At 39.4% G+C, this 13348-nt stretch overlaps 1 protein-coding gene across 5 annotated transcripts in view; it reads right to left on the bottom strand.

Moving 5' to 3' along the window:
* Positions 1–3996: 3996 nt before the first annotated feature.
* The window catches only part of LOC144596460 (exportin-1), a 62408-nt gene continuing 53056 nt past the window's right edge, over positions 3997–13348 (bottom strand). For all 5 annotated transcript variants that reach the window (XM_078404744.1, XM_078404746.1, XM_078404745.1 and 2 more), the window contains 6 exons: positions 12153–12347; positions 9790–9958; positions 9571–9705; positions 6957–7116; positions 6781–6877; positions 3997–5432 (listed from right to left, as the gene is read on the bottom strand). In XM_078404744.1, the coding sequence (XP_078260870.1) occupies positions 5286–5432; positions 6781–6877; positions 6957–7116; positions 9571–9705; positions 9790–9958; positions 12153–12347 (903 nt within the window). In that variant the 3' untranslated portion in view covers positions 3997–5285. The remainder of the gene's footprint in view (positions 5433–6780; positions 6878–6956; positions 7117–9570; positions 9706–9789; positions 9959–12152; positions 12348–13348) is intronic.

The following is a 13348-nucleotide window of genomic DNA, read 5'->3' as shown; positions in this document are numbered from 1 at the left end:
AGTGAAACTAGTCGGAGAACTGGGGTGGGTGTGAAATAGTTACGCTAGATCTGTAGGAAAGAACTGCAGATGCTGGTTTAAATAGAAGGTAGGCAAAATGCTGGAGTAACTCAACGGGCCAGGCAGCATCTCTGGAGAGAAGGAATGGGTGACGTTTCGGTTCTTCAGTCTGAAGAAGGGTCTCGACCCGAAACGTCACCTATTCCTCTCCAGATGCTGCCTGTCGCACTGAGTTACTCCAGCATTTTGTGTCTATGCTAGCTAGATCTGTGCTGAGCAGGAGGAAACAAGCATCAAACTCGCATGCTCCATCTGATTGATAGTGGTTAATCTTTCTCTTTGCGTCCAAGAAAGTTTAAACTCATGGCCTATTTCCTGACAATGAACCATTCTACATTTCCTTGAACATTATCTGCTTTGATCTGTCGTTTTCACACCTTTCCTTTCCACATTTCGTCTCCCCTGACTGTCAGTCTGAAGAAGGGTCTCAGCCCAAAATGTCACCCATTCCTTCTCCCCAGCCTGTCCCGCTGAGTTACTCCAGCATTTGTGTTTATCTTCGGTGTAAACCAGAATCTGCATTTCGTCCCTACACATTTCACCTGACAGAACCGGTCAGGTTTAAAATACTGCAGGATGCAGGTCGATTAAATGACCAGATTAATTTTAAAAAACAACTTGCGTTATTTTTAATTATTCTCATTATTTAAAAGCATTGGAATGCACCAAGGTTATATGCACAATGTAACATTTTACAGCAACTGCTTAATTAGCCCACAAATGTTAAATTTAGGATTAATGAGCTATCTTGAACACTGCATTTAGTCACAATTTGGATGGCTCATCTAGTACTTACTATTGAAATTCCATTACATAAATGGGAGACATTTTGCTCGTTTGTAGTTTTGAATGAAGAGCATAAAACAGTACCACACAGAAAATAGGCGTGTCCATGCCAAACATGATGCCAAGTTAAACTAATTTCCTCTGCCTACATGTGACCAACATTTTTTATATTTCATTTTTTATACACTTCTATTAGATCTTCCCTCAGCCTCCAACACCAGAGAAAAGTTTGTCCAACCTCCTTATAAATACCCTCTAATCCAGATAGCATTCTAGTAAACCTTTTTTCCAGTTCAAAACCTCCACATCCCATATGTAATGCAGTATCCTGATCTGCACAAAATACTCCAAACATGGCCTAACCAAAGTCATATGAAGCTGCAGCATGACTTCTCAGCCATTATAGTCAATGTCTCTTCAAAAATTTCAATCAAGTTCAGAAAACATGACCTGCTGTTGACGAAGCCTTGCACATTGTCCTAATTAGTCAATTCTCTTCCAAATACAAGTACGCCATATCCAGAAGAATCTTCTCCAACAGCATCCCTACTATTAGCACGAGGAACAGTCTTACACATTCCTGGATTATCTCTACTTCCCTTCTGAAAGGAAGAGCGGCAAAATGGGGATGAGCAACAATGTTTCTTTATTTTAAGTATTCAGTATCAAAAAAGCCATTGACTAGTATTTTTAGAAAAATGGAAACAATAATATATATTTTTAGACATTTCTTCCAATTTTCTATGAATACAAAAAATACATGAATAGGGAATTTGATCTGCATCAAACACATTGAAGCTACAGCAAAGCATACAAACAGCTCTACTTCAGAAAACAAAGCTTTAGTCTTACAGCGTGGAAAGAGGCCCTTCAGCCCAACTTGCCCACATCGGCCATCATGTTCCATCTACATTAGTCCCACCTGCCTGCCAAAACCTGTCAAAATGTTTCTTAAACGTTGCAATAGTACCTTCCTCAACTACCTCCCTCAGCAGCTGAGGGGGGGGAGAGATTTAATAGGAACCTGAGGGATAACATTTCATGCAAAGGGTGGTAGGTGTATAGAACAAGCTGCTGCAGGAGGTAGTTGAGGCAGGTACCATTGCAACATTTAAGAAACGTTAGGTACATGGATAGGGCAGGTTTAGAGTGCCAAATGCAGGCAGGTGGGACTAGTGTAGATGAGACATGTTGAATGTTTTGATTGAGCCTGTTTCCATGCTGTAAAACTCTATGAAATATTTATGTTAGTCTGCATCTGTATGGAGGAAAAGGGTTAATGTATCAGTTTGAAGATCCTTTGTTACAACTGGGAAAGTGAAAAACAAATCAATTTTAAATTGCAGAGGTGTGGATGGAGAATGGATGGGACAAAATAGATTATCTATGAAAGAGCAAGACCATGGTTGCTATGGGGAACAAATTGAAATGGATCAATCAACGCAGAGCAATGAGGGAGTGACAATTATAAATAATGGAGCGCTAAATGCTGCAAAATATGTGCCTTTTGGACATATTCGACAAGTCAGGTAGTATTCATGGAGAGAAAATCTGAGCCAGTATCACAAATGGATGACTTACAGTAAAAATGGTCAGTTCTTATGCAAATAGAAAAAGTGAGCTACCTGAAGTCTGGAATTCAACGTTCAGCGCAGAAGGCTGCTCTGTGACCAGATGGAAGGCGCTGATCTTCAAGCTTCATTGTATAGTTCAGGAAATGGTATTTTGTCATTTCTAATACTTCCCAGCAGGTCTATAATTTCCTGCTTTCTCTTCCCATATTCCCTCCATTTTGAACAAAGGAGCTACATTTGTCATTTTAAAACCTAATGGAACCTTCCCTGAATCCAGGGGAATTTTGGAAAATTAAAAACACATAACTGCAACTCCAACAATTTGCTCCCAAGCCTGGTGCTTGTAATGCAAGCCTGTGTTCCAATGACCAATTTAAATGGGTATTAAAGGAAAGGGGCCTAAAACGGGGAGGTTATTTCAGGGGGTGGGGGAAGAACAGAACCAAAAAGTAAAGTCATATTAAACCCGGATAAAAACTTAGTAAGATCTTTGGTGTTGCTAATTAGAATAGTAATTACGGAAACATTGAACAAAGCTCAAAAGGTCAAGAAATATCAAGAAGATACAACTATTCACCTGCACCTCCTCCAACCTCATCTATTATATCCGCTGCTCTAGATGTCAACCTCTTTACATCGGCGAAACCAAACGCAGGCTCGGCGATCGTTTCGCTCAGTCTGCCTTAACCAAACTGATCTCCCGGTGGCTGAGCACAACTCCCCCTCCCACTCCCAGTCTGACCTTTCTGTCATGGGCCTCCTCCAATGCCATAGTGAGGCCCACCAGAAATTGGGGGAACAGCACCTCATATTTCGCTTGTGCAGCTTGCAACCCAGCGGTATGAACATGGACTTCTCCAACTTTAGATAGTTCCTCTGTCCCTCTCTTCCCCTCCCCCTTCCCAATTCTCCCTCTATCTTCCTGTCTCCACCTATATCTTTCCTTTGTCCCGCCCCCCTGACATCAGTCTGAAGAAGGGTCTCGACCCGAACGTCACCCATTCCTTCTCTCCTGAGATGCTACCTGACCTGTTGAGTTACTCCAGCATTTTGTGAAATAAATACCTTTGATTTGTACCAGCATCTGTAGTTATTTTCTTACACCAACTATTAGCAAAGGTATCACAAACTGCTGGAGTAATTCCGCAGGTCAGGCAGCATCTCAGGAGAGAAGGAATGGGTGACGTTTCAGGTCGAGACCCTTCTTCAGACTGGTGTCTGGGGAGGGGGCAGGACAAAGATAGGATGTAGTGGGAGACAGGAAGACAGTGGGAGAACTGGGAAAGGGAGGGACAAAGGAACTATCTGAAGTTAGAGAAATTCCTACACAACTATTAGCAAAAATAGCACAAACGTTGGTTTCTTACGCTATAAAATATGATTTAGCAAGGATTATCATGTTATTAAGAAATATGACAGTGACAGATTTGTGGTGGGGGCGTTAAAAAATAGGGGCTATAAAAGTCAATAAATCTTCATACATTTGAAACTTTTCTCAGAGGGTATTTAATATTCAGAAAGTAGAAATGTAAGTGAACACTTTATTTGCATTTAAGCAGGAGCTTAATGAGGCAGAATAAACTAGAATGATAAGCCAATAACAAGTACGAAGATGAGAGAAGGCTATTGAGGAGCATGATCAGCAGCATAGTCTGGATGTGAATCAACGAATTAATTTTAAAATGCATTACGATATATTACAGCAGTAATAAAATATCCAATAAATTCAAGTTACACATTTATCTGGAGAAAATTGGCATTAAACAGGCAACAAATGTGGCTAAATGTTCAGTGACTAAGTACTGGTAAAACCTTCGAATCGCATGACGTTTTATCAAAACTAGTCACCTATACAATAATTTTTTTAAAATTCAAATTTTTAAGAACAAAAACAAAGAAAGAATCACAAGCAAAAGACAGATTTAAATGTAAACCAAATTTATTTTGCTCTTAAGTAGTGTTCTTGAAGCACTACAGCATGGTAAACAACGTAAATTAGTACAAGTCATCTCAAAAGCCATCAGTATTTTCATGAGCTGTTTATAAAGATGCAGCCTATGCCAACTCGATAAATATTTAACTACTTTCACTTAGAATTAATGAAGGCTCAACAAATGAGCAACACTCCTCATTGAGGAAAACAAAAAGCTGTTGTCGACAAAGCGACAGCACATACATAGACAAAAAAAATTCATAAAAAATAACCAAGTGTACTGTGTTCCCAAGTCATTCAAGATGCTTTACACTGGGATGATGTGCACATGATCTTGCCGCAAACCTATCAGGCTAGAATTGCATTAATTCAGTCAAGCATTACCATTTCTTCAAACTACCCATAGATACAATTGAAAAGCAGCACTGGGACATGCCTGACACTATGCTTTGTATATCCCCACCCCACCCAACAGATCACTTTCATTCCTAGGTTGCATAAAGGCTATGCTACAACAAAGTAACACACACCCAATTTAAGAGAATGGTCATCAATTACAGAAAATAATTCCTATCTCTCTTGTACACTTTGCAAGCAGAGGCACAAGCAAAGCCCTCAGCTCTCTTTCCTCCCCTCCCAAACCATAAAATGGGATACAACTGATCTTTAAAAAGTTATTTGATTCATACAACTGCATGCAAATCTAAACAAAGATGACAAAACTTTGAATTTATAACAATGGAAAGATATTACACAAGAAAAAACTTCCATACAAATCGCATACTAAGTAAAAAGAGCTATCAGGTGACAAAGGATTTAATATACATATATTGGCATCATTTTTGGTCAAGACACGTGTGCATTATCTTCTGCAAAGCTACATTAATGAAGGCTGAACAGAAGAAACAGCACAACTTGGTTTACTCCTTATCTCAATCATACATTTCCTCAGGGATTTCATGTGGATTAAGAATACCAGGAACAGACATTTGAAGTTTATGTTTTTCTTCTTGTGCCTGACGTAATGCAGCTTCTCTTTCTTCTAAGAACAAGTCAGCACTATCTTCTCCAGCAAACTCCTGCAAAGAAAAAAAACCATTTGTTTAAAATAAACAAGTTTTGCTTAAATGGCCTTCCACATTTAACTGGGACATTTTCACACTGCCATATTGGACAGTCATAAACACCCTTTTACCCTTACTTGCAAATAACACTAAATTACTACCTTATTTCATTCATTTAAGTCTCAAAGCATTATTGTTTCAGGACACCACATTTATAATGTACTGCCAGTTCTGAGACACCAAGTGAATCTCAACTTCTGTATATTTTCACTGTTTCCCCATGATGAACTTAAAAGTGGCAAATCCACAAAAGAGCGGATATTTTGGCACAAGAATTGTGATGCCTTCAATGATAATGGCACAGAAAAAAAATAGTTTGACAAGTCACTAGCCTTTACCACAATATGAACTCTGCTTTCCCTCTATCCTACCTTTCATTCTTTTTTCCCCAAATCCATGCTACACATGCTGCACCCCTACAATTTGATATTAAGAGTTGAGGAATGGTTTAGATCCACAGCAATTAAATGCAGGTATTAAATACTTATTTTAAGCCAAATCAGCAAACCTGTATAGAGTATTACCGGCAGACTACATCTGGACAGATATCTATTTTAATGGTTGTACAAACTAATTCCATTTTAAAAAGACATCTATCTTAAAATAAAGATATATTGAAATAACTATTTGTGTAAAAAGTTTTTAAAGTACAACTTCACATTTTCTACAAACAGCTTGGGTCAAATTTCTTTTTTTTTTTAAAGACTAAAATGAATTATATCCGTTATGACAAACCTAAAGCTAAAATCAGTGCTGAGCCCCAATTTCATAATCAGACAACTTCGCAAATTGTGGGTTGAATGATTGGTTCTGTTAAACAGAATGATTTCTACAACAGAGCAATCTAAAGTGTCTGAAGGGTCTCGACACAAAACGTCACCCATTCCTTCTATACAGAGATGTTGCCTGTCCCGCTGAGTTACTCCAACATTTTGTATCTATCTTCAGCATAAATTAGCATCTGCAGTTCCTTCCTATTGAATCTAAAGTCACACTCAATTCTAGCCGTCAATATAAATGTCAGTCATACATGTAAGAATGTGATTAAATAACCGTAGTTTCTATTAGACTGATAAATATTTTGGTAACCAGTTGTGATTGAAATGAGGCCGTTTAGCTGATCGTGGACAACAACAAGACTATTAACTGCAAAAATTACCACCTCAATAACATCAGTTTACACTGCAATATTTGATTTATCTTGCTTTTATAATTGTTGGTAAGTGAAGACTGGCTTCACTAGAACATTTAGAAATGATGTTTTGAGACATTTGAAATCTGACAAAAACTAGAACTGTGTTACCTTGATTTGGACAAGGAAATCTCTCAGATGTTCTTTAAAAGCTGCAATGTCTTGATTCAAACTGAAAAGCCCCGTTACAAATAACTTTACTTGTGCCCTGTAACAAGAAATGGAAATGTAAGCAGCAAAGTAAATGGTTCGAAGAGATTTCCTCAGAACAATTAAAACCAACTTACTCTTGTAGATGTGGAAAAGCAGATTTCAATAGATTAGCCACATAATCCTGAATGAATACATGATTGGTGACAGGATTTGTTTGGTTAAGGGGTACTGATATTTTTCCTTCCTCCACCAGATTAAACATGTATGCAAGTATTGATGCATGCATTGTCAAACCTAAAAAAGCATGAAAAATAAAGTTAAAAATAACAATCCAGAGCTTCAAAAGCATTACAATTATTCAATTTAACAGACGATGGTTTGTTTAAACTATAACATACATTATAAATAATCCAAACATGACATCAATGTCAAGCATGCAGTAAAATGAAATTAACAATTACACCAAACAACTACCTATAACAACCAAACGTTCCCATAAAATTAAAAAGCATTTGAAAAATTACCTACTTTTTAAAGAAACACTACTAAATATTGTCTATTGTATGGTGTATTTTCATATACAGTAAAGTTAAAAAGCAAAGACCATTAATCTGGAACCCAGTTAGTCTTGAAACTAATATTTTTCCATTGATCTTTAGAAATATTAGCACCTTCAAACAGATTTCACATTCACAATGGCCAATAAGCAATTTGTGGTAAAATTGATAGAACCAATTATTTGTCAGATCTATCATATTACAAGATTTAAATTTTATAAATTTTAAGCAGTCAACAATTAAAAACAATACAAGGTAGACACAAAATGCTGGAGTAACTCAGCGGGACAGGCAGCATCTCTGGAGAGAAGGAATGGGTGACATTTCGGGTGGAGACCCTTCTTCAGACTGATGTCAGGGGAGTGGGCAGGACAGAGATGGAATGTAGTCGGAGACTGAAAAACTGGTGGGAGAACTGGGAAGGGAGAGGGGATATAGAGAGAGGGAAAGCAAGGGCTACTTGAAGTTAGAGAAGTCAATGTTCATACTGCTGGGGTATAAGCTACCCAAGCGAAATACAAGGTGCTGTTCCTGCAATTTGCGCTGAACCTCACTATGACACTGGAGGGGGCCCAGGACAGAAAGGTCTGTGTAGGAATGGGAAGGAGAATTAGTGTCCAGCAACCAGGAGATCAGGTTAGTTCATGCGGGCTGAGCGAAGGTGTTCCGCGAACCTATCGCCCAGTCTGCGTTTGGTTTCGGCGATGTACAAGAGTCCACATCTTGAACAACAGATGAGGTTGGGGAGGTGCAAGTGAACCTCTGCCTAACCTGAAAGGACTGTCGGGGTCCCTGGACAGAGTCGAGGGAGGAGGTATAGCGACAGGTATTACATCTTCTGCGGTTGCAGAGGAAGGTACCTGGGGAGGGAGATGGTTTGGGTGGGAAGGGATAAGTTAACCAGGAGGTTGCGGAGGGAACAGGCTCTGTGGAAAGCGGAGGAGATGGGAAAATGTGGCTAGTGGTGGGATCCCGTTGGAGGTGGCGGAAATTTGGGAGGATTTCAGAGTATGCGACGGCTGAAGGGGTGGAAGGTAAGGACTAGGGGACTCTGTCTCTGTTGCGACTAGGGGGAGGGGGAGCAAGGACGGAGCACCGAGGAGACACAAGTGAGGGCCTCATCCATGAAGGGAGAGGGGAACCCCCGTTCCCAAAAGAATGAGGACATCTCAGATGTTCTAGTATGGAACACCTCATCTTGGGCGCAGATGCGGCCAAGACGGAGAAATTGGGAATAGGGGATAGAGTACTTAAATATTTGGCAGCATTTTGGGCAAAGTTTTGGCAGGGCTGCTGGTTCCAATGGAACTCGTTCCAACAAAGTTATTTTTGCTTGCAGAATAGGCTTTTAAACAAATTAAACACCAACAGTGATACAATTTTTTAAAAGTTCCTTTCTATGACCGCAAAATAAACGATCAGTTGACTAACTCTTTCACAAAGTCATTGCGGAATCATGAATTAAGTTGTCACTGGAAGAGAAATGGGAAATGCAGATGCTGGTTTACAAAAACAAAATGCTGGAGTAACTCAGCAGGTCAGGTCGCATCTCTGGAGAACGTGGATAAGTGACGTTTGGGGCCGGGACGCTTCTTCTGACTGATTATGGTGGGAGATCAGGGTGTACGGGTGAAAGCTGGAAGAGCACAAGGACAGTACAAAGCCTGGCAAATGATCGGTGAATACAGCCTCTGCATCCAATACATTATTCTCTGACATTTCAACCAACTTCAACTTGATCTCTCCACCAGTCACATTTTCCCCATCACAACCTCTTACAGCCTTCCACAGAGATTACTCCCTCTGCAACTCTTGGTTCACTCACCCTTCCCAAACCACCACCTTCCCAGATATTTTCTGCTGCCACTGCAGGAGATTTAACCCCTATCCGTATCCCACTTCCCCCACATCCATCCAGAAACCCCAGCAGTCCTTCCAGGTGAGAAAGAGGTTCACATGCACCTCCGCTAACCTTATCACCTGCATTTGGTATTACTGATGCAAGGGTGAGCCAGGCCACACAACATTCAAAACAATTAAAATAGTTTAATAGGATTATAAACAAATTAATTTAATATAACTCTCGACTGAATTATCAACGTTTCTCAAAACAAATGTTTTGGTTTAAACAATATTATTAATACTTAATAGATTGCAACAATTCTGGGTGTTTGATATGAAAGACCCTTACCAGCAGTGTGAGATGTATCTGTGACAACGGAAAAGATATGTTGGAGGACATCACAAAAATATGTCTGATAGAAACTTTGTGCCGCTGCTTCTTCCTGCGCAACATTTTGCAGAAGTGTGTAGAGAATCTGTAGACCTGTGATGGAAAACATTCTGGTTCCTGGTCATTACCAAACATTAAGAAATTTACTAGGTACAAGGTAAGTAATTTTAAACAAACCTGTATCAGCGACATTTCTCATGGTGTGTTTAAAAGCCCATATTATGGAATCTAAAACTAGCTTAAATTGTGCTGGAGGAATGGCTAGGAATGCTGGGAAACAATGCGAATTAACAGCTTGTAAAAGCAGGAAAAAATTTGTTCTATGTTCTGGATATTCTTCGAAGTCCTGAAAGAGAAAACATTTAATTTTTTTTTAAAAAACAGCTGAAGAGAGGAAATAACAACTAATTTACTAACAGTGATTGTACCCACGAGAATTCATGACAGGTTTGCACAACCTGACGATGGGTTTTGGTACAGCAAAGCGAGATGAAGAATGGTCAGTGCTCAAATGATAAGAAATATGAATGAAAAGACGTTTCCGAGGATGCACAACTTTTTAAATTACCATGTTTAACTGCTTTTGGCAGGGTTTTTTAAACCTTTTATCTCTTATATTATCCCTGGCTGAGGATTGTAAGAAAATAACTGCAGATGCTGGTACAAATCGCAGGTATTTATTCACAAAATGCTGGAGTAACTCAGCAGGTCAGGCAGCATCTCAGGAGAGAAGGAATGGGTGACGTTTCGGGTCGAGACCCTTCTAAATTGTTAGATAGTATTTCCCAATTGTCAACACATTAATCTTTTCATAATCTATACATAATGAACCTGTATCAATTGATCAATAGTTTCAAACCTAAAACTTTAAACTAGCGTATATTTTCACTTCCTCTGGCCGAGCATATCATAGATTCATTGTGTATGCAAAAAGCTGACAATTCCATCAAACATCACCACTTGACGTCTGGGATTCAAATCTGGTGTCCCAAAGGCACACACAAGCAGGTCATCTTTTCCAAATTCACCAGCAACTATTCATCTTGTCATGTCTCTTTAATCTTGTTACTCACCTGAAATGAACATTCCACACATTAAGTAACAAAGGAATGAAGTGGTTGATGTTGATCACGGAATCAAAATCAGTCCTTTATCTCCAGCACATTGGTAGGTGCAACATATACCACATAACAAAAGAAACTTGTTTTGTCAGCATCACTAACCTTATGGCCCCTTTATAAATGACTTTAAATAAATGTAGATGGGTTAGTCACTCAGTTAGTCGACACACCAGGATAGCTGGAGTTGGACTATGAGAAAAGTTGTCAAAATGTACAAGGGGTGTGTAGATCAGCTACAGAAATGGCAGCTGGAGTTTAATCCAAGCAAATTTGCAGTATTGTACTGTGGCAGGTCAAATGCAAGGGAAAAATATACAGGTAACAGCAAAACCTTTCACAGCATTGATGTACAAGGAGATCTTGGAATCAATGTCCATAGCTCCCTGAAAGTGAAAACACAAGCAGATAGTATGGTAGGGAAGGTGTATGTATGTATGTATGTATGTACACTTGCTTTTATTGGTTAGGGTATTGAGTACGAGTCAGGAAGTTACACAACTTTGGTTAGGTTGCATTTGATGTAATGCGTGCATTTCTGGTCACCTCATTACAGGAAGGAAGGTTGTGGAGTTTTTGGCGAAAGTGCAGCAAAGGTTTGCCATGCAGAAGAGGATATTAGTTATCCAGAGAGGTTGGACTGACTTGGGATTGTTTTTTTGTGAAATGACAGAGGTTGAGGAAAGACCTAAAAGTATATAAAATTATGAGAGGCATAGATAGGGTAGACAGTCAGAATCTTTTACCCAGGGTGGAAAGGTAAAAAACTAGAGGGCATAGGTTTACAGCGAAAGGAGCAAAATTTAAATATGATGTGCGGAGCAATTTTTCTTTTAAAAACAAAGGATGATGGGTTGCCTGGAACAGACTGCCAGGTGTGGCATTGGAGGCAGATACAATAGTGGTGCTTAAGAGGCTTTTAGTTAGCCACAGGGATATGCAGGGAATGGAAGGGGATGGGTCGCGTGCAGGCAGACGAGATTATTTTACTCAGCATCATGTCGGCAGACAGTGTGGGCTGACGGGTTTGTTCCTGCATTGTATTTTTCTATGTTACCACAGCAGCTGCCACTTCTGTTCTTTTTCCAAATCAAACATTGTTGCCAATTGGATGAGGCAGCACAGCACATTACACAGCAACCAGAAAAGTGTTCACTATCAACTTTAAAGAGCAATTACAGAAGACCAATAAGACAGGATTTGCCATTCATGTCGATTATAAAAACTTGACCGGTACATGAAATACACAAAACTTAATCCCCCCCCCCCCCACCCCCTATTTTAAATTGTAAAATTCCACAGCAAATTATTTCCCAAAACCTGAGCTCTACTGGGACCGTCACTATCGATCCAGAATTTAAAATGTGATTCTGGATTAAGTCTGAATTCTGGAATACAAACTCAATGATCCATTAATCTTACCTTATTAATCATATTTAAAGTGCATTCGAAGACAGCATCAAATATCTGAGGAATTTCTGATGTAAGATGTCCGCTCAATTTGTTCACAATGGTTGCCATGGTGCTAAGTACTTCTGGTTCTCTTGCAGCGGGTACATTTCTTTGATAGTCAATAAGCACTGCATCCAGCAAAGGAGGAACAAAATTTTCACCCACCTAGAAAAGAATGCTAAAGATTTCATTTTGCCATTCCAATGTTAAAATATGGAGCATGAATGAATTGAGAGGGATGGGGGAGTAAGAGAAAGATGGAAAAGGCGGCACAGGAGGGCACGAAGAAAAACAAGCCTAAATCAAGGTGGCAGAGAAAGACATGAATTGAAGAAATATACAACGGAGAGAGGCAAACAGTCAAAGTAGTATTCCCCATTCCATCATATTCTACAAACAGTACACAGGCCACTCAGCTTTCATGAGTGTGGCTGGCAATTTTTTTAAACAAAGCAGACTCATTGAACATGAAGAAACTAATCTTAATATTATTGCATTAATCTCAGTTATGAACTGATATAAAAGCATGTAATATTGTGTACATTGTGCCAATATGGTTGACAGCAGATGGCGCTGCAATATAACACTGGGTTACATGATACAATGACATGGTTTGGCCAGCAGGTGGTTCTGCAGACAACTGATTAAAACAAAATACTTAAATTGGCCTGTTTCCTGCTACTTCAGCATTTTGCTCTCAATTCAAAATTTCAGGATTCACTCATTTCTTTGCCCAGATTTATGTGATTAAAAGAGCTTGAGTGTTAGGCTTATTCACTGGAACAAAGAAGAATATAGGGATTTCACAGAATTTTTAAATTCTCAATAGACTCAATCCAGGAAGGATGCTACTGATAGGGAGTCCAGAACATGGTAGAGGATCCGTAGCCTCAGGATATGGGTACTGTTTAGAATGAAGATCAAGAACAAACTCCTCACCCAGATGCCGTTTCTTTGACATTTTATACGACAGAAGACAGTGGAGGCCATTCATTAAATGTATGCAGAAAGGGAATAGATAATCAATTACCAAGGTGATCAAAGGACGGTAAAGATGACAGGATCAGGCACCGAAGTGGCCGATTAACCATGAATGCGCTGAATGGTGCAGGAGGCCTGCAGAACCTAATCCTGCTCCTATTTTCTATGTTTCTAATCTTTCAAAG

This window comes from Rhinoraja longicauda, chromosome 9 (genome assembly GCF_053455715.1).
Source record: "Rhinoraja longicauda isolate Sanriku21f chromosome 9, sRhiLon1.1, whole genome shotgun sequence".
Taxonomy (NCBI): domain Eukaryota; kingdom Metazoa; phylum Chordata; class Chondrichthyes; order Rajiformes; family Arhynchobatidae; genus Rhinoraja; species Rhinoraja longicauda.
This window is presented reverse-complemented; position numbering and strand designations above follow the sequence as displayed.